The sequence below is a fragment of the Anoplopoma fimbria genome, chromosome 19 (genome assembly GCF_027596085.1).
Source record: "Anoplopoma fimbria isolate UVic2021 breed Golden Eagle Sablefish chromosome 19, Afim_UVic_2022, whole genome shotgun sequence".
In the NCBI taxonomy this organism is placed as follows: Eukaryota; Metazoa; Chordata; class Actinopteri; order Perciformes; family Anoplopomatidae; genus Anoplopoma; species Anoplopoma fimbria.
In genome coordinates this window covers 14,669,708-14,690,720 of record NC_072467.1, presented here as the reverse complement: position 1 = coordinate 14,690,720, position 21,013 = coordinate 14,669,708, and the positions used below count along the sequence as shown (strand labels likewise).

The 21,013-nt window shown below is 39.2% G+C and overlaps 2 protein-coding genes across 2 annotated transcripts; both read left to right on the top strand.

The window, feature by feature from the left end:
* The first annotated feature begins 655 nt into the window (after positions 1 to 655).
* Positions 656 to 6,763, top strand: LOC129108229 (G1/S-specific cyclin-D1-like). The gene is made up of 5 exons (XM_054619945.1): positions 656 to 1,286; positions 2,765 to 2,980; positions 4,040 to 4,199; positions 5,032 to 5,180; positions 5,266 to 6,763. Exons 1-5 carry the CDS (start codon positions 1,083 to 1,085, stop codon positions 5,425 to 5,427), a joined length of 891 nt encoding a protein of 296 aa, XP_054475920.1. The 5' UTR covers positions 656 to 1,082; the 3' UTR covers positions 5,428 to 6,763.
* A 3,582-nt stretch (positions 6,764 to 10,345) lies between these two features.
* On the top strand, positions 10,346 to 20,154 carry zgc:158868 (uncharacterized protein LOC791147 homolog). Its single transcript, XM_054620168.1, has 7 exons — positions 10,346 to 10,611; positions 12,739 to 12,793; positions 14,796 to 14,992; positions 16,089 to 16,146; positions 16,335 to 16,453; positions 18,129 to 18,239; positions 19,676 to 20,154. Exons 1-7 carry the CDS (start codon positions 10,465 to 10,467, stop codon positions 19,787 to 19,789), a joined length of 801 nt encoding a protein of 266 aa, XP_054476143.1. The 5' UTR covers positions 10,346 to 10,464; the 3' UTR covers positions 19,790 to 20,154.
* The last annotated feature ends 859 nt before the right edge of the window (positions 20,155 to 21,013 follow it).

Here is a 21,013-nt window from a genome sequence, read left to right as displayed (position 1 = left end):
AAGTTTGCCCAAGACCCAAATTCTTTGACTGGTCTTACTGCCCGCCTCACCAACATCAATGCTTAGGGGATCAAAAACATTTGTAAACATAATGAGGAAAGAAAAACAGTAATCTAACTTGTATGTTTTTTTAATATAAAAGATTTATTTTTACTTCCTCTGTGTGTGCGTATACTTGTTTATAATCTATAATACTTCCTACTTTAAATTGAAAGCAGCATATTTGCTGGTCTAACATTGACAATAAGTACAAAAACAAAAACAAAAAACATATAGTTTAACCATTGACTAGCCTACTTCATATTATATATCCAAGTCTTAGGCATCCACATTTGCCACAACTTCAGTATTATGATACCATGGTATCGTACATCTTATCATCGACAGTCACCCGTATGATCGTTATGAAATAGACCAAACTTTCCAATGTAATATCTATCAATGGATATCTCAAAATCACAGCATCAAACCCACATAAACCATCTGCATGGTTAGATATTACAAGAAAGATAAGAGGAAAAGTATGTATTTTTGTAAACTAATATGTTGTGTTAACCGACATTTTTATCATGGTTTATAAATGATGTGATCTTCAACAATTGGTGAAAAATTGAAAATGTTGTGTTCTTTTATTTTGACAGTTCTTACCGGATGTGTCGTCGTTTTTATGCAAATCGCCTCGACGCGGTCCAACAATAAAGCGGCGCAGCAGGTAAACTCGTTCCACATGGCCGGTGGGAAGAGCGCTGTACCACCGTACCGTCCCGTACTTCTGTCCTGTGCAACAAAAGAAAGTAACTTAAAGCCCGACGGGAAAGGAATAAACTGAGACGACGGAGACAAATAACGAACCATTGTATTGACTTCATAAAGATCAAACAGCTGTTCCAACCTGTAACTAAAGTTGGTTTACTTCTCCCACGAGTTAAAAGGCCAGTTGTGAGGGGTTTTCTATGCAAAATGTGGAGCGGCTAACAACTAGTTGCTATTTGCTAAGTATAAGCTAGTTTGTAAGGTTTGTCATCACAGTGACACAAAGGAAATAGCCAGAAAACAGACACAAAGTGCTACCGGCAGGCTAAATGGATCGCCGGTTGTTCTGCTGCGAGGGGGACAGGCCGGCCATCCGGAGGGCCTACCGGGACTCCAACCTGTTGAACGACCGGGTCCTGCACGCGTTGTTGCGGGCAGAGGACAAGTACCTCCCCGCGTCCAACTACTTCAAATGCGTCCAGAGAGAAATAGCTCCGTACATGAGGAGAATAGTGGCTACCTGGATGTTGGAGGTGAGTTAAACGCCAATGTAATGTTACGTGTTGTGCGTAGAGAACCATGTCATAAATAACGGCGATTTGTATAAAGTTCCTCCGTTTAACCGCAAAGAAACGCGTTACTTTGGGTACATTCAGAGACTGTGGTAAATTCGGCTATTAAGCTACAATATAAGGAATACACCCAGGCTGCTCTCTAGCACCACTGCACATTATGTGGAAGGGAAAGGAGATGAAGATTTATTTTTTGTGTGTCCGAAGGTGACCGAAATTGGTGCCAAATTATGTTTGAACTTAACCCTAAATATTTAGAAGTGCCTAGGCAGGATACGTATTGTAGTCTTGCCGAAAACAAGCTGCATTCTGGGACTTTCAGTTTCTTTTAAAGTGTTCAATTCTGTTGTCAATGGAGTAACGTACTGTTGTCGCTATTAAATCCATTACATATGTTCACCAGTGGCATGACAATGATCCACAATGTCTTTTTTTATTACGTTTAGTCTGTTAAGATGGCAAAATGTCGCCTCTTTTAAACACTTATTGTAGTTTGAAATGACTAATTGTTCCACAAACTTTCTTTACTTTTACGTTACAATTGCATAACTGTTTCCACGCGCTCACATGTCAGTTTAATTTATCAATGAGGGAGAAACATCCACAGAGATTCCTAAAACAAGTTATGGTTAAAAGACAGAAACCTATTTAAAGAAATATATATTTAAATGTCGCGAGCTGGCAGTCCATGCAGACCACGCGATGCCTTTGTGTTGGGGGATGAACTTTTAAAGTTGTAAAGTTTTACCTCCATTCGGGCTCCGTGTCCATTCCATTCAACTGCATTTAAGCATTTCTTCAAATGTTTATCATATACCTGGGATACTACTGTGTATATAAGCGAGCATAACTATTTTTTTTTCTTTTTATTGCAGTCTTTTTAGCATGAAGCTCTTCAGCCTAGATTTTAGTGATGCAATGACAAAACCATACCACTAATCTATGAGAGTAACACGGTTTCTAGAGCGTTCCTGACTGACTGCTTTTATAATGTTGCTTCACTCTTCTGTAATAGAGCCATGTCACTTTTTTAACTTACTGGATTTATCTGCAAGAAATGCATCTGAATTTGAAAATGAATAAATAATGGAATTATCTTGACTTTGTCTCCTTACCTTTTTTTTTTTTTTTTTTTTTTTGCTGAAAGGCTTTCAGTTAATGGCACAAAAGCAAGAAGAAAAAAAAAAAAAGCATATGTGTGTCGCACAGAGTTCATTTTTTACTCTCTCAATTCAGATACCAGAACTCTTGGTATGTGCTGAAACTAGTGCTCTTATCTGTAAACTTAAGTTCTGTACACATCACTTATTTGGTACGGGTAAGATTACATGAGACCAGGGGTTACTGTGGCACCCTCTGTGAGTTAAACTAAATGCATGTGATTTTTATTTTTATAATGGCATTGATGACAAGGCATTAACTGGTTTGTGTGCGCGCAGGTGTGCGAGGAGCAGAGGTGCGAGGAGGAGGTCTTCCCCCTGGCCATGAACTACATGGACCGCTTCCTGTCCGTGGAGCCCACCAAGAAGAGCCACCTGCAGATACTGGGAGCCGCCTGCATGTTCCTGGCGTCCAAGCTAAAGGAGACGATCCCGCTCACCGCAGAGAAGCTCTGCATCTACACGGACAACTCCGTCGCACCCGCCCAGCTGCTGGTAGGTCGCTGTCATGTCCTCTTAGCGTTGATGCAACAATTCAAAGCCCATAAGATTCCTTCGTTCAGATCGAGGTATCTCAGATTAGTGGCCAGACAGGGTATGGATTTCATGGTCCCTAGATGATAACCTCTAATAGTTTGTGTAATCTCCGGACCATTTCCACAACGTCGATCAACACTTAAGGCCATTTTTTAAAGCCCAAAACCACTGAAAGCTCCTGATGTGTGTGTTTTGAAGTACACTTTGTCCTAGTTTCAAATCTGTATGCATCATCTGAGGACCCAGCGGCCAAAGATGGTTTTTTTTCTGTAGCTGCAGTATCTGTTTAGAGAGAGCTAAAGGAATCTGAAGCTAATGGTTTTCCCCTTTTTATTAAAGAAGTAATTCATCAATAAATTATACTAATACTTCTTTCGCTTTCATTGGTTAAATTGACACGTCAGCTATCACTACTTCACATGAATTCTGTTTATAACTTACAAGATAACAAGATTTTTTTATGAGGCGAGAGAGGCCTCACTTTGTAACAAGAATTTTTTCCATCAGTGATACGTCTTCCATCTAGCGGATCTTTTGTCGTTAATTACACATCATCTAGTTAAACTTTCATCTATGTCAGATCAATAATTTACTCTTATACACTTTATGTTTTTGAACCAGGAGCTTATTATTTGGATCAAGAAGTTTATCTAGTGTACATATAGTCATATGTATTTGTGTGTGTGTATAGATATAGATCTATCTCTATCTGATGCCTTCAGGACACCCTAGGAGCATCAATTGAAGCGTGTTATTTTCCGGTTTCACTGAGTTTGGGGCTATAAGTATCTTTTAAAAAAATAAATGCCATGATGTTCACTGGACATTCCTGGTCCCCAGAGGAGGCTTCCTAATGGGCTTTGATGACCCCCTGACCTTTTACTTCAGTGCCACCCTAAAGCCAAAAATCCCCACAAGTAGACAAAAAACCCTTCCATCCCCATATTAATCCCTGCATCTGTCTGTTAGGATCACACTTGAACCTGTCCTTCTGTCCCCCTCTCTCTGTCCACGCAGCAAATGGAGCTGCTGGTTTTGAAAAAGCTGAAGTGGGACCTGGCCTCGGTGACCCCCCTCGACTTCATCGACCACTTTCTGTCCCAGCTGCCTGTCAGGGAAGAGAACAGGCCCATACTCAGGAAGCACGCTCAGACCTTCGTGGCTCTTTGTGCCACAGGTAAGCACGGGACTACTTTACATACAGAGTTTTGCTTTTTTATACAAGGAGGTGGAAGTTCCCATTAGCTTTGTCTATAAATAAATACCCTATTAAATTAAGCCAGAAAGAGTTTACTGAGGTGGCAGTTAAACCTACTAATTTGAGACAACTCCAAAAACACCAAACAAGTAAAATCAACATAAAATGTCGCCATTACTGCGCTTGGTGTGCTCGGTGGATGCATAAATAACAGATACTCATACAACCCTGAATTATTATTATTATTATTATTATTATTATTATTATTATTATAATAGAGGCACACCATATTACCCACAAAAAACAGGCAGCCCTTTTGACTTTTCTAGGGCTCAGTTTAGGCAATTTGTTATTGCGATTTTAATTTAATAAATCACTAATTTAAACGGACAATGGAGGTTCATCGACTTTAGCACAATTTGCGACGTATAAAGGTGCAAAATCTGAGATTAAGAACGCTTTCGATTTCCTCTTGCTGGCTCTCAACATGTCGATGGCTACCTGGCAGCTCGCAGCTAACAGTGCAAACTACAGCTGAAGTGCTGACGGAGCCAACGGTATCTACAGTAAAGGGGACATTTTAGCATTGATCTGTAAATCAATCCGGACTGGATCGTATTTCATTTTCTCACCTATACCTAAAACAACACGTCGCCCTTAATGCTGGGCTTTTTAGTCCGAATCCTCACTTCATTAAATGCCTTTACTCTGGAACTTTTGAAATCTGAATGCTTTGTTGTTGCTCTGTTATTGTCACTTGCTCTTCAAAGTGAGCCAAATTAACATTTAGTTCTGTTTTGATATTCTGCAGATGTGAAATTTATCGCCAGCCCTCCGTCCATGGTAGCAGCAGGTAGCATGGCGGCAGCAGTGGAGGGCCTGCAGACCAGAATGGCGGATAATGCCGTGATGTCTCAGAAACTGACGGAGCAGCTGGCGCAGACCATCCGAAGCGACCCGGTGTGTGCGCCTGTCCATGACACCATTAGTACATGTGGATACATCATTTCTGATTTACAAACTAACCTGAACCCTCTCTCTTCAGGACTGTCTCCGAGCGTGTCAGGAACAAATCGAGTCGCTACTGGAAACCAGTCTCCGACAGGCACAACAGCCGCAACACCGGGTTTTCATTTCAAGTAAGGGCATCTGCGAGGGGCAGGACCTCTCAACTACACCCACAGATGTCCGGGATGTCAACCTCTGATTGAGTGCAGAAGGTTGTACGGACAAATTTGGTGGGTGGTCTGTTGACAATTAAACACACGTGGCTGTGTTTTTTTACACGGTGTGCTGCGTAATTTGGAGCGCTCGCATGTAGCTGGACTCAGCAGTATCAGAAACTGTTCATATGAAGTCCAGGGTGGACTGTGGCAGGGACCAGAAGTAACCGGCGAGTCCACGACATTGACAACCTTAAGACTGGCATTCAGCCGACACAGAAGACTGGCTGAAAGAGTAATAGTCTGTTAAGTGTGGCCTCCTACCCGTGGGTAACGGGTAAGAACCAACTAGGGTTGTTTTTCGGGGGCCTAGAAGACCTGTCTGAACCCACGCCACTGAGAATGAAGCTACTTGGTGTGTTTCAACGTTCTTGGCCAATATTTATCAAAGAACTGCACGTATAAATGTAAAATTACTCATTTGCTAAAGTGGAGATTTATCAAGTGACCCATTTTTACTGAAGTGTTTGAGCACGCTTAAAGAGCATCACATTAAATGGAAACAAAATGTGGTGTAACATCCATTTAAATGTGCATTTGGACATAACAGATTAATGAATAGCAGCTGTTTAAGACTATTTATGTTTTCCCTTGCATGACATGTTAAACCTATACTGTATTCTACAGTTATCTTTTTGTCGTATAAGAGTTGTGCCCTTAGCTGATCTAAGAGACCTTTTTTGATTTAAGCATTAAATCATAATCTGAAATAATAGCTTGTATTCCTAAATGTTTCATTGATCTTTTACTTTTAGCAGTTTGATACTACATGTAAAGAAATGAGTCGATTAACCATCCTGTAATGGAAAACCAAATGGTAAAAAAGAACACAATGACAAAAAATAACTGCAAGATTTTTTACAGTATGAACTGTAATGTTATGCTTCGGGACATGATGGGCAACAGGCAAAAAAAAGATCAATGGTATCCACATAACATCATCTGGCACAAAAGTGAAAGGTTTTTGTAAATTGCCAAAGTGAAACTGAACTGTTCTAATGGGATGCAATGTACTGCAAATGTTACACCACTAGAGGGCAGTCGGGTATTTGGGATGCAGTAGCCACCAAACGGCTTTCTCAGTTGTTTCTTTTTTTTTTTGGGTTGACAATGGATCAAATGAGCATCCAACTACAATATTGACTGATCAAGAGCCAGGACCTCTGACATGAATAACCATTGGGCTCCTGTCAACACGTCACGTTACGTTCACTTTTCCACCTCGAGGAAAAAGTAGAAAAACGCAATGCTATTTCCTATCTTTATCAGTGTGTTTTTGTCTCTGGTTAAAAAAAAAAAAAACATACTTTAAACCAATTTTTCAACCACACACAGCAAGTCTATGTTCTCTGGGGAAAAATGGATAAAGCTGTCCTCATTTGTAAAATAAGATATCAAGTGTTCTACTTTTTATTTATTATTGCATATCACTTGACTTTACAGCTAAAAGTTGAGTTGTTCTAAAATGTCTGTTTATGGATTCAGCTGCTTTATTAACGTGGAGGTACAAATATTCTGCTTCTTGAATAGTGGAGCCACACTAAAACGGGAGATGCAGGCTTGAATTTGTCCTTCAAGAGAACTGAATGAAATGGATCCAATATTCTGTACACACATTAGCCTCAATACAGGGCTGGATTTATCTGTGATGTGAGTGAGACATGAGGCTATAACATAATGATGATCTGGCAGAAAATTTTGCTATTCCAGCGTTGGCAAACAGCTGCCTGCACTGCAAAAACTGACTTATTAAAAAGAGACTTACAATACCCCCGAAGCATTTCAGAGACGGAGAGAAAATGTTTTCTGATAGTTAAGCCCTCTGATAACCGCAGTCAAAAGCTCACAGCTAGCAAAAGGCTAAACTATTAGCAACATTTCTCCATTTTGTAAATAGTTTAGCCTATTGGCAACATTTTTTCTCCATCCCTAATAGTTTAGCCTTCTGCTTAACAGTTTATTTTCACAGTTGCGGCGCAATAGCCCTGATAGTTACAGTTAGCAGAGGCTAAGCTAAACTATTAGTAATATTTTATCTCCATCATTGTAATGCTTTGCTTATATTGTAGCTTGCTTGAGCCTCGAATCACAGTCTGTCAATTTTTTTCTGTCATACGCTTTCTTAGCCGTTCAAATTAGTGCAGACGACATCCCTGATGATTACGTTGTGTTGTTAAAACCATATTTCTGTTGTCAAACTGGTGCTCATGGAGACAAGATAACTGTTCATCACTGCTACAACTTTCCAGTCTGCCTTCTAGAACAACATATCTGACGCCCCTATCAGCAAAATTCCCCTGTCATTAGACAACCTTGTTTCTTCAACTTTAACATGATGGTTGGACTCAAAGTGTCTTTGCACTGTTAATTGCTATTAGAATGCTAATAATGTTTACTTACAAACAAAATATATGTCTCAAAATAACTACATTATGTGTAGACACACTAGTGGCATGTCACTAGGGATGCAAAAAGCTACGAAATCATACAACAACTTTTGGGTGGATTGCCATACAATTTTGTTGAACCATTTTGACTTTAATGATCTCCTGATTTTGCTCTACACACATTCACGTTCCCCTCAGGAAGATTTTTTTTTTCCGGAGAACAGTCTCAAAATCTTGACTCTACTTATATAATAGAAAGTCAATAATAAGCCTATCAATCATAACACACAGTATGATGTAGTCCCATCAAAAGCTATGATTAAGAATGGCTTTTGATTTGTGTCTTTGGTCAGAATCTGATAGCAGGGCACTGTTTTAACGCCACCAAACTTGAAAAAACAGGGACTTTGCTCCTTATGTTTGTATAAGATAAGATCTTAGAAAGGGAAGTGAAATCAAGGTTTCTTTTTCACTTTTAAGCTGGCGAGTTCATATCTCAGCTATCTGGAGTTTCATAGTAGCAAATAAAAGCGATCCGTCAGACTTTTATTGCCAAGTCAAAGCAGTGTAACATAATGTAGATGAATTAAATTACTCTGCCATGGTGTATGTGGTGACTTGTGAAATTACATTTTGTAATCACTGGCTGCAGTTATCTTGGGAAATAAGTCACACTGTCAAATCACCTCTATGCAACTGTCATCATGAAATGTCTTTTCATAAGCGATTTATAAATCAAAAAATTGATTATTAACTACGCAGACCATGAAGGCTGGAATTTATTTTTGTAATATAACATATTAACTGGTTGTTTCAGTGGGGGCACTGGTCACCAGAGTTTAAGCATTATCACAGAATCCAGATAATTATTAATCACATCATTACACGCTGACAATGACTTGAATGAACTCTTAAAACTTTAACCTCTAAATCACTGATTGTGCTGCTGGGTCAAAGAACAGACTGTACATGGACACACCTGCTGTCTTTGCACTGTTAATTGCTATTAGAATGCTAATAATGTTTACTTACAAACAAAATATATGTCTCAAAATAACTACATTATGTGTAGACACACTAGTCTCTAGGGATGCAAAAAGCTACGAAATCATATAACAACTTGGGTGGATTGCCATAAAATGTTGTTTATCATGGTCCCCAGATGTTGAACCATTTTGACTCTAATGATCTCCTGATTTTGTGCTACACACATTCACGTTCCCCTCAGGAAGATTGTTTTTTAAACTTTTCATCAGTTTACAGTGCAATTATCAGGTCTAAATTGTAATATGTTTATGTTATTTATGACCAAATACTTGTAACACACAAGCTGCAAGAAGTACACTGCCCCTCTGAACTCACTGATACTTTGTATCACTAAATGCTTATCTAACATCCCATTCACCTAGAAATAGCTCCCATTGCCCAGTTGTATCTAAGGTTCAACCTGATTACAGGAGTAGTCAACAACGGATTCATGGGAAAATAACCTGGGATGGTAATGATTGTTAGCAAACCCTCGTTAAAAGGGAAACCTTTTAAATGAACACATGAAGTTGATATGATGAACAGCTGCATCCTGTCGCTGTTGTTCACACATCCAGAAGACACCAGCATTATATAGAGTGTTTGTGTCCACCTGACGAATGTTAGTCCAATTTTCACTTTCTTTTAGCTCTGCTTTTGGTCTCCCCTGATTCCTGAGGGAAATATCTGTTTATTTAACAGCTCTTTGTCTGTTGTTGATATTAAAATAAGTGACTAGGGCAGCTTTAAACACATTGGATCACAAATAGATTAAAGTAAAGTAAAGTAATACAAGTGAATTACAGCCTGCTTAAGTGCCCAATTAATAGTACAATTAGATGCAATTTATTCTCTGATCTAGTTCAAAACTAAATTGCAACAACCAAGCATTTAGATTGATAAGATCGTTGCTCTTTCCTCTGATGGCCGGTTGTAAGAGGCACCAGCGCCATTCCGTCTGTCTGTCTGTCTGTCTGTCTGTCTGTCTGTCTGTCTGTCTGTCTGTCTGTCTGTCTGTCTGTCTGTCTGTCTGTCCTTAGTTAGCGGGAAGAGGCAGAAATCTTAAGTTTCTAGCAGTGTGGTAACTTCATGTTTCTGCAGCTGCGGTCTTGGCATCATCAAAGATTTACCAATTCGTTCTGTAGTAAAATATCAAGCTCCACTCTCTGTGTTGTGGGGTAAATGGTAACTTGCTCACCTTGAATTACCACATTTTTGAAATGATTGCTTAACTAAACACGCACCGTCGGAAGGCCAAGCAAATGCAAACGTTGTGGAAGAGGCAAAACAAGTCTGTCAGCTTTTGGTTTTAAATTAATCTTCTTGACAGTCAGACAGACTCTGAAGCTGGAGTCACTACCAGTCAAACAGGGACAAAAAGTGGTCCACCTGTTAAAAGAAGTGACAGAATACACGTGTGCATACACAAGGTGGAGAGTCCTGCCTCCTTGGTGCAGTACACACCTATATAAATGCATGACGCACTAGCATTACAGCAGCACTGAGCTCTCTCACATGTTCAGTTACAGCTGCGAGAAAGAGAGAGAGAGAGAGACAGACAGAGAGAAAGTAGTCAGAGTCCTGGGGTGTGATAGTTGATCGGCAAACATGTCAGAGAAGCTGGAAGGCAACTTGTTAGTGACCGGGTCCAACAGGGGCATTGGTTTGGAGCTGGTCAAACAGCTGGCAGAGAGAACAGGACTGGACGCTCACATCTATGCCTGCTGCAGAGCGCCTGAGGCAACCGGGGCTGAGGTGAGACAGTTACACATACATTTTTGTCTTAGTTCTCGGATTCACTGCTAACACACACACACACACACACACACACACATACACACACACACACAGACATATACACACACATCCTGCTACGAACAAGAGAGCATTGGAATTGATTCATAGCTTCTCCTTGAGGTATTCACCCTGGACCCACGTAGATGAAAATTACTTTAAAAATAAGCCCAATTATTTAAAAAACACAATCCATCTCTATGGGGTTGAAGGGATTGTTGATCAATGGGAGGGACTTGATTTGAAAAAAACAACTTTTTTTCACTCAAATATTGTGTTAACATTTCTCAAAATTCAAAAGGTTGTATTGCATTATATTCTGCTTATACACAAAGTTCTGTTTGTTCTAACAAATATTGAATGCTATATGATGCTTACTCTGAGAGGCATATTGACTTATGTCAAATGGAAATTATTCATTATGTTAAATGCATCATTGTTTTTTGGCAAAAAGCAGCCAATTCCTATTCTACACATTCCTCTGTAGCCCTTGCAAGCTCTATTACAGTCCAATCAGGGTGTTTAAGTAAGATGATGAAGATAATCTGCTTTAGTCCAGATGACTAATGACAAATTGTCAAAATGATTGACAAGAAAAATATTTTTTTTATATTACTTTCTGGCCTCAAAGTTTCAGTTAATTAGTCTCCTTTTCAGCGTAAGTGTAAAATGTTTACATTTTTGGGTGCCTCAAAGACGCTGTCTAGTACTTTAATAATCATTATTTACAAATTGTACCAATAATTTACCGTGGAAACGGTAAACTACTACAAAAAAAGGCTTTGGGGAACCGTTGTTCTGTGTGGATTGTGATCATAAGTAATGTTTTTGTCCACAAAGTGGTCGCATTGTTAAACTGCACAGAAGTTGTGGGGAGGAGTTCAGGGTTAGAAACACATAGCTTTGGTTAATAATTGAGAAAGTAAGCAGGCTCTAACTCATGCTTCAAGACACTGTTGACTTATTCATTGTTTAAGTGCTTTGAGTAAATAACCATAGAAGTTTGGTTAGGTTTAGTTAATAATCATGGTTTGCATTAAAATAAGAACTTTGTTAAGGTTACAGAAAGTGACTGAGGCTCTCGTTCTGACTCGTTGGGAAAACAAATAAAGTTCACCGTCAGTCATCATACAGTATGAACATTTAGTTCCCTGAAAATGAATTTGCTGTGACATTTGTGGTACATAAACATAATATTTAGGAGACTGAAGATTGTATGCTATATATAACTGATGATTCAACAATATATATGGTGAATTCCATAAATGATCAACTAGAAAGAGCTTTGAAACAAAGTGCTGAATTGGTTCCAAATGTTAACCTTGAACTGAAAGCATGGTGTTTTGGTCAATACAACTGTTAAAGGCGTAGCCAAATATTAGCAAGTCAAGAGACCAAACTTGTGGGTGTAACCTTGGAAGGTTTCACGTCCAACCATATTAAAAACTGTGAGAAGCAATGCACTAGGTCCCTCAGTGATTGGGTTGTTCCTGGAAATGTTATCATCAAGTGCAGGGCTGCTAAAATATGGTATCCAAGTAAAAGTACTGTTACTTTAAAGACATTTAACCCTCAAGTAAAAGTAAAGTAAAAGTGAAAGTACTAAAAAGTCCTAAAAAAGTTCTTAAATAAAAGTAAAAAGCAGGTCAGTCAAAATGTACTCTGAGAAACCAAGTTTTATTTTTAAAACAGAATTTGCATTCTCTCTACTGTCCATCAGGCGGCGACTCCTCTGGTTGAATAGAAGTCTATGAGAAAATGACCCTACTTCTTACTTGATTTATTCCCTCAGTAAACATTGTAAACATGAGTTTATGTTCTCAATCTCTAGTTTCAAGTCTTCTTCAATACAGCATGAAGTTAATTTAGTAAATTTTCTGTAAGTATTCTGTAAAGCCATATGTTTATTGTCTGCAACTCAATATCATTGCTTGCAAAAGTGCTAAAGGAAATATCTGTTCTGTTGTTAAGTCATTTACAATGTTTTGTTTGGACTACTAACCCTCTCTGTATGTCTCTGTCTCTGCCATTCTTGCCTTGTCATCTATGTATCTTTCATTCTTCCTGTAATAAATTTGTTTCTTTCAGGCCCTGAGAGACCTAACAACTCAATATCCTGGAAAGATCACTATAATTAAACTAGGTAAACGCAACACTTACTCATATCTGTGTATCTGTATGTACATAGACAGAGTTGATATATTACAAAGCCCGGGAGATGTCATTGGGGGGAAAAAACTGAGGAGAACCTTCTGTGTGTAATTTCAGTGAAACTTTAGCAGCCCAGTATTCAGGAAAAAATGTTGGCATTGTACGTTTCTGCAAACTAGGGATAGGCAGAGCAGGTGGCGTAATATATTGAACAACGATTACTAAAAGTTACCTGGTACGAAAATAACAAGGTATAATGACGAGTAAAACGATCCAGAATGTCCAATATGGCTGTGTGGGTAAATCAAACACAGGACCTATCGCAGTTAGTGTCTGGTGAGAAACCAAAAATTTACATCAGCGTAATGTTACGTGAGAAAGTTAGCTAAGGAAGGTTATTTAACTACGGTTGATATTTCACTGCTACGTTATACTTTTTAACACCAACAATGACATTCTTTTTATCCTTAACCAAGTAGTTTTGTTGTCTAAACCTAACCAAATGTTTCACAATTGTAAAAATAAATTTCTATCATTACATTACATTTACATTACAGGCATTTAGCAGACGCTTTTATCCAAAGCGACTTACAGGAGATACTATCAGATTATGGTTCAGAAACGTTGACTGTGGTTTTGATAAAATGTGCTATGTCAACATTTTTTCTGGTAGGTAGCTGCCATTACCAAAGGGGAGAAATCCTGTGAACATTTTTTACATCTCCCGCTTATTGGATACAAAGCATCTCAAACTAATTGATTTGAACAGTCAAGTTTCAGTCCGTCTTGAATGTTTCTTGGCTGCATTCTTGGCTCTTCAATATGATATATATGCAATACACCCAACACATATGAAGTGACTAAAACCCCACTAAGACCCCCTGTTTTCAAAATGTAAGTGTCCGTGCAATTGAAATCTAATGGCTGAAATGTGACAAATGGGTTTCCATCAAGTCAGAAGAGAAACATGAAGGATAGAATACAAAAAAACCCATTGTGTGCTCTAGTTGCACATTCAGTTTGACAGTCTCAACATATGCAGTTAAATTAAAGCAGTTATATGGACATCCAGTCGGCGGTTATAGTCCTTGGAGTCCAGACATACTGTTCTACAGTTGTGTGTTCTCAGCAGCACACCCTCTGAATAGCTAAGCCTGTGTTTACCCAGCATATGAGCACCTCCACCTTCTGTCAACTACCCATTGCAATTGTATGACCCAACAAGCTAACATTGGGCCTGATGGAAGAACATCATTATCCTAAACCTCTTACATTTTTTGAGGTTTGCTCATAATAAGATCCGAGCTGGATTCACCAAACTTGTTGCAAATCCCTTTGTTCAACTTCACCAGTTCCTCAAGAGGTGCGCATTGGTGAAATCTTCACCATTAGCATAATCGTTGATTCCGTTTAAACTGTGCCATGAATTACACATACAATTTTTGTCAATTCAAAAGATAATGTTGAAATTCAAAAAAGTTGCAGAGTGTCATAGATTTGTCGTTGTAGCATTTAGTTTTGTGTGAAACCGATCACTGAGGTCATAGTGTCAACTATATCTCTCGTCTGTGCTTCAGTAGCACGGCCGTTGCCTTGGCTTGCTAGCTTGCTAGCTTGCTAGCTATCTTAGCTATATCGATGCACAAATGTAGCGTTGTCTGACCAATGGCTTTTATCCAGATGCTATTTTTATCGGCCAGGAAGCAAAAGAACGAACAAATACTGTTGGTGTGTGTACACCCTGGTAGGATGTGCACACACATAACATAACACATTGTAGCTTTATAGAGAGACGTCACTTTCACAACTTTTAGGCGTGTAGTCTTTCTAGCTACGTATTTACCCATTCATGTCTTATACGTATAGAATTTTCTTTAAAATTTGTAAAAGTGTGTAATTCACGGCATAATTCAAACGGGATCAAAAAAAGAATTTGTATCCATGCTGATCGTTATAGAGAATATTAATATTAATATTAATTTTGCATTCTGCAGACATGTCGGATGAGGACAGCATCTCGGCTGCTGTCCAGGCTGTGAACGAGCAGATCGGGGCCGGTGGGTTGAATCTCCTGATCAACAACGCCGCCATTATAGGACCGAGCACACCGGGACCGCTCTCTGCCACTGGGAAAAAAGACATGATGGAGGTGTACGAAACCAATGTGGTTGGACCATTTCTCATTGCCAAGGTTGGTTTCGTCTTGCTCCTCCCTATGCTTTTAGCGTGAATGTTTTAAGGCGTGAGGTTTTTGAACTGATGGACGCCTAGGCTTCTGACAGAGGAGGAATGATACAAAGAGTCTTTGTCCAGGGTGGAAGGCGTAAGCTATGATCATTCTTGTTCGCCATAGGGTCCTGGACAAAAAACATCCACAACCATGTCCACTGTTGTCACAGCGTTGAGCTTTAAGTTGTTTTGTCCGCACCACGTCATTAGGGGATTAATCTCCCAACCTGTAGGCGGTCTCGTCCATACCAGAGATGAGTCACAGACACACACAGACCAAATATCAGCATGTTCTGATGATGAAAAGCAGTAACTGCTGCATCGCTTGCATCATCTGACCACAAATTTTCACTGTTGAAATAGGAAAAAACACTGACATTCATGTCCGATGTTGGCAGACATCATGTATCTACATCACTACTGAGTCACATACTGTAGCAACAGAATGAAAAACAACTATAGACACAAAAATAAGAGACAGGAACAGATGGTGCTACCAGCTAGGAGCCAGACTGTCAAAGTTTACATACGTAAAAAAACATATGGTAGGTGTATTCAATTGGTACATTCAGAGGGTATTAAAGGTGCAATGTGTAATGCCTAGCCACCTGCTCCAAAGAAATAGGGGGCAGCATTTCAATTCAACTATTGAGTCCAAGAATACGCAAAATCCAACCAATTTCTAGTAGTCAAAATAACACTGCAATTTTATAATCTTCATGCGTGGCGTCGGCCCATAGTTTAAGTTAGCCGTCTGTGTGTTTGTGCCACTAGCAGGAGGCTGTACGGCCTTGTTTGTTTAGTGGACAAAAACAAAAGCATGCTAATTTCATTACATATCTCTGCACCATAATTCATAGACGTCTTTGACATAATGTCTACACTTTAATCTATTTACAATCTATTCTGATAATGTTAGTTCTTTTTTTTGTTTTAAACTAAATTATGTCCAGATCTTACACATTGCACCTCAAACACAAGTAGTTGTATCAGTTACAACATGAAATCTTTTGTAATGAAACGCACACCACATCAACTCTCTCTCTCTCTCTCTTCAGATGTTTCTTCCACTCCTCCAGAGAGCAGCAGAGATGCACTCACCTGAAAAGGACGAGGGTAATAAAGTGGAAACTCTTTTGAATCACTGTGATTTATGCATAAACACACAAAAAAGAACACGAGAAATGCATTATATCACGTTGCAAATTTATTCTCATTATTATTGTTATTAATTGTAGAAGTAGTATTATCATTATTATTCCTATGTCATGACACAAGTCTCTTTGTCTCTCAATGCGTCTCAGGTGAGAAAATGTCCTGCAGGAGGTCGGCCATCATCAACATCTCCACGCTGATCTCATCCATAGCGAAATGTCCAGAGACCTTTGCTGAGGCGCAGATGTACCCTTATAGGGCCAGCAAGGTACCGCTGACTATCACAAAACCTACATTTGATATTTAAAATGATAAATAATGACAATTCATCCTAATTTGTTTTCCTTTTTTTTTTCTGGAAGATTTTTTTTTAAGCTCTTTAATTTGGTTTCATGAGATAAGAACATCCCCAAAACAGAGGCCCCTAAAGTCAAAAGAGACGGATTCACAGCTACGGTTGAATTAACCCTGTATGAGAACCCGTTTCTCCTAGTCTCACATATTTACTTTGTGTGCTCTTATTACTTTGAGGGATAAGACTGACATTTCCTTTTTTTGTCAACAAATTCCCTGAAACAGCACCCAAACCATGTTAGTCCATCTCAGTCAATACTTCTGACTTCCCTACTTAGCCCATTGGTTCCTTCTTTAGATTAAAATCTTTAAAAATAATATCAGAATAGGCAATATGGTTTCTTTGAAAAAAACAAAAAAGGAGCCCAGGGATTTCCTAAAACTGGTCACTGTAGTTTTTAGCAAACAAACAGAAGGAAATAGTGACTTTTTTGGGGACTATTTCCAACCGCGGGATAATCCACATTTGGTGCTCTAGTGCTTGTGGCAGCAGGACAGTGCATTTGGCATTGAATCAAAATAAACTACTGTGTGTATGTTCATTATAATTAAGGAACATGTCTCCCAATGCAACAGTGTGGCTCATTGATGTGATGGAACTCTATGGCACTGAGGAATATATATATCAATATTAAATTAAAGCAATAAGCATCTTTTTTTTTACCATGCCGTCAACTGGACAAATGCAGTAATGTTGCAGAATGTTGTCAGGCCACAGATATTACATGCTCTGGGTGTGGATGGCAACATGGTCCACCCAACCACACTGTTCCTTTCTGACATCTCCCTGCCTCTCCTGTTAGTTCTGTTGCACCTGTTGGGGCAGGGCAACTCAAATGAAAGAGACACACCTAGATGGAAAGCAGCCATTAGGCAGATTTTTACTGTAGGTACACTTGTGATTGACAGGTCTATTCTATAATTCACAGGTAATCAGTAATGATTGGGATGGTGTTGTTTTACTTTTTAAACTGATTATATTTTCCATGAATTCTGTCTGCCAACATGATGGTCAAGACTTCTCCACACTGCCAGGAATACGGTCTAAATAGATGAACAACTCACACAGTTGCACTAGTCATTTAAAGTTACTACGAGGTACTTTCAATTTGCTTAGATTTTGCCGGTCCCTGTGGGTGAAAGCGGTATTGTTTTCCAAGCACCAGAGTCCCTTTAGAATACCTATTATTTTAATGCAACAGGGGTCTGAAAGTCTGCTCCGCTCCGCTCAGTCCTGGTTCAGGTTCCCCTCGTGCCTCCCTTCCCTCCAGTGGACCCAGCAATACGGCTTGGTTCTCCAGCAGTGTGGTGTCGGTGTTGGCTCCCAGCCAGGACCATTTGTAGGTTGTAAAATTATACACCGTGTGTCTGACATCCTTCGGGTGGTTGGGAGGGAGGCTACAGGGAAAACATGACTGGGAATCTGTATCTTGGGAGATTTGATCCTAGAGACCCAGACGTTCTTGATTTTAGAAAAATTTCAGAAACCTGTATCCTTCTCTAAATTACATAAAAATGATGTATAAGACTGATGTATTTTGTGTCATTTTACCAACAAAGCTTCTGTGCTTTCTGCTGTTGGTTGCCAGGCAGCACTGAACATGGTGACTCGCTGTCAATCTGAGGACTTCAAGAGACACAACATACTGGTGACAGCAATCCACCCTGGCTGGGTCCGCACTGGGATGGGAGGAGGACATGTGAGTGGATGGAGAGTTTAAAGAGAAGCACTGCACACCTTTTTAATACAATACGGTTCTTTCAGCAGGTTTGTATGAACAGAAAAAAGGACAGAAGCTTTGACATACTAAGTCTGTTCTCTACTTTAGATTCCATAATGTGAACACGCTTTCTGGTTGAACTGGCCCAACTATTTACATGATAGCTCTCAGTATCAATCAGTAGTAGAAAGTAACTAAGTACTTTTACTTAAATACTGTCGGCAACTGAAGTACAAGGGTACTTCTGCTCAGCTGAATTTATCTGATGCTTGCATTTACTTTGGTTATTCATATTATACAAACAAAATGTATGAGCCGTTTATAAAATATGATGCCCTTTAATTATTATTTAGGACAGGAGAATTATGCGATCGGGCGTGTGTGGGTGAGTGTGCACCTCTGTGTCTGTCCACGGCTAATCTTGCATTCTGCTGCATCAAATGGCATAATATTTTGGTAGGCCAGTTGTGGCTGCATGCTCGAGGACCTTTTGTAGTTGCATTGACTCGCATAGACAGCTTGGTTTGTCATGAAATTTTGCATCGTTGGCATTCATGTTCCCTTCAGGATGAATTGTTATAACTATGGGGATCCTCTTACATTACCTTTAGCACCATCGTCAGTTCAACATTTTTATCTTGTCCAATACTTTGGTTTAATGACCACATTGAAACTAATTCCCATCAGCTGAGGCCCTTACGTTGTGTATAGTGCTAATTAGCAAATGTTTGCTAACGCTCAAACACAAAGATGTAAATATGGTGACCATTACCTGCTAAAAATGTTAACATTGTTGTGACCATGCTGACATCTGGCATTTAGCCCAAAAGCACACGTCACAACGTGAGATCGTACTTATTTTCAAGTGTGAGAGTTTCAGACCAAAAATTCATACTTAATGCACAAAGGCCTTCAGTCTTAGTCTTGCAAGATAATCTTTGTAGTTTTTAGGAGCATCAAATTCGCTGCAAGTCCTTTGATTATCCTCTAAACAACCAGTCATACAGGTGTTTTCTTACTAACCAGCCAAGTGAAAAGTAGAGTCAAAGAGCAGAGAGGGTTGATCAACTGCATTGTTTGCTGTGATGATAAACTTTTACATTGTTACTAGCATGACAAGTATTTCCTGTAGGTCAACATTGTCAACATTGCTCGGTCACAGTGACAAAGCAAAAATTCAACAACTAATCATATGTATCCATAATTATAAATATGTAAAATCTTTTGCATATTTAATTGCAGGTTAAAAAAAAAACGACTTTTAATTTCAAGCTTGTGATAGGCCGCTTGGTAGGTACTTCCACCCTCCGCACCTCTACGATGTATTTAGTCACCTGCTTCCAGTGATTCTTTAAGTAACCTTCATTTCCATTGATTTCCCTCTTTCTTTTGTCTGTTTCTCTCGTCTCCCACAGGCTCCTTTATCTCCCCAGGAGAGCGTGCACGGCATGCTCACCATGATGTCATCCCTCAGCGACAAAGATTCTGGGATGCTTCTGGACTGGCAGGGCAACACGATCCCCTGGTAGCAGTCGCCGTGTCAACCACACCAGGACCTAAAAACAAACAAAGCAGGTTTTTTTGCCAATAAATATTAATAACTAAGACAATATACCAGGGTGAGGCTGCCACGGCAACGTGCACCTTTGTCTGACATCTGGGAGTAACATTTGAAGTAAACTTTGACTGGAAAAATACATGAAATGAAACATCTGATGTCACATTTTGAAATTTAATTTACACTTCACCTCGTATCATTCTTCTCTTTTAGTTGAAGAAGTTATTTAAATTGCCTGTCAACATGGGTTTTGGGTTGCTACTTTTTATAATTGTAAAATGTATGCATTTATTTGCTCTGCACCTATGGAGTACATTAAAGGCCATCTGCATGGAATTTTGTTGAGAGTCATCCTTGTCCATACTGTCCATGAAGCCTTCATAGAGTCACTCACAATGTAGTTATGCTGTGGTTTAATTACATTCATCAAGACTTATCTCGGTTTTTTGGAGTCTTTTTCGCCCTGGAGGCATGCGAGAAAAAACTAATCTTCTTCAAGAATTCAAGGTAACGCAGAGTAATTTATATACAAATGGTCATTTTGGGGGGTGAAGTATTCCTTTAAATTGGTTGTATCCTCCGCTGCGGTAACTAAATGTCACATCCGAAACCTGGATGATTTGAATCATGTAAACAGGAAGCTGAATAAATAATGCACATGTAGTGTAAAATGAACGCAATGTGTTTTGAGTTAGAATTGTTGCGTTTTAGATTGTATGATGTGGTGAAAGTGAACACTATAAGGAACCACTGAAAGGATCACTATACTGCTCTACACGGCAGCAGTCCAGACTTTAGACATGCTCCATTCCAGAGAGGGTTCTTACAAAAGTCCTCCAGCATGCCAGGAATATCCACTGAGATCGTTATCCATCACCTTTAGAATTTCCTGATGTGGAAAAAGTGTGCATCATTTTCTTTACATTTTAAGGTTTCTTTGGTAAATACCACTCACTAGAGGCCACTTGTTGAAATTACAATGCAATTAATAATCTCCACCATCCCAATCCCCCTAGTTGTTAGACAAAGTGTTAGCAAGTATTTCATTAAAATCACATAGGCAACAGACTTTGTGCACCAAAACATTTTTTTTGCTAAAAATATTCCTAACTTAACTATAATACACTGTAATTTTGTTTGAATATTACATTGATCAATTTTAGTTTATAATTTGAGGCACTCATGTTATAATACA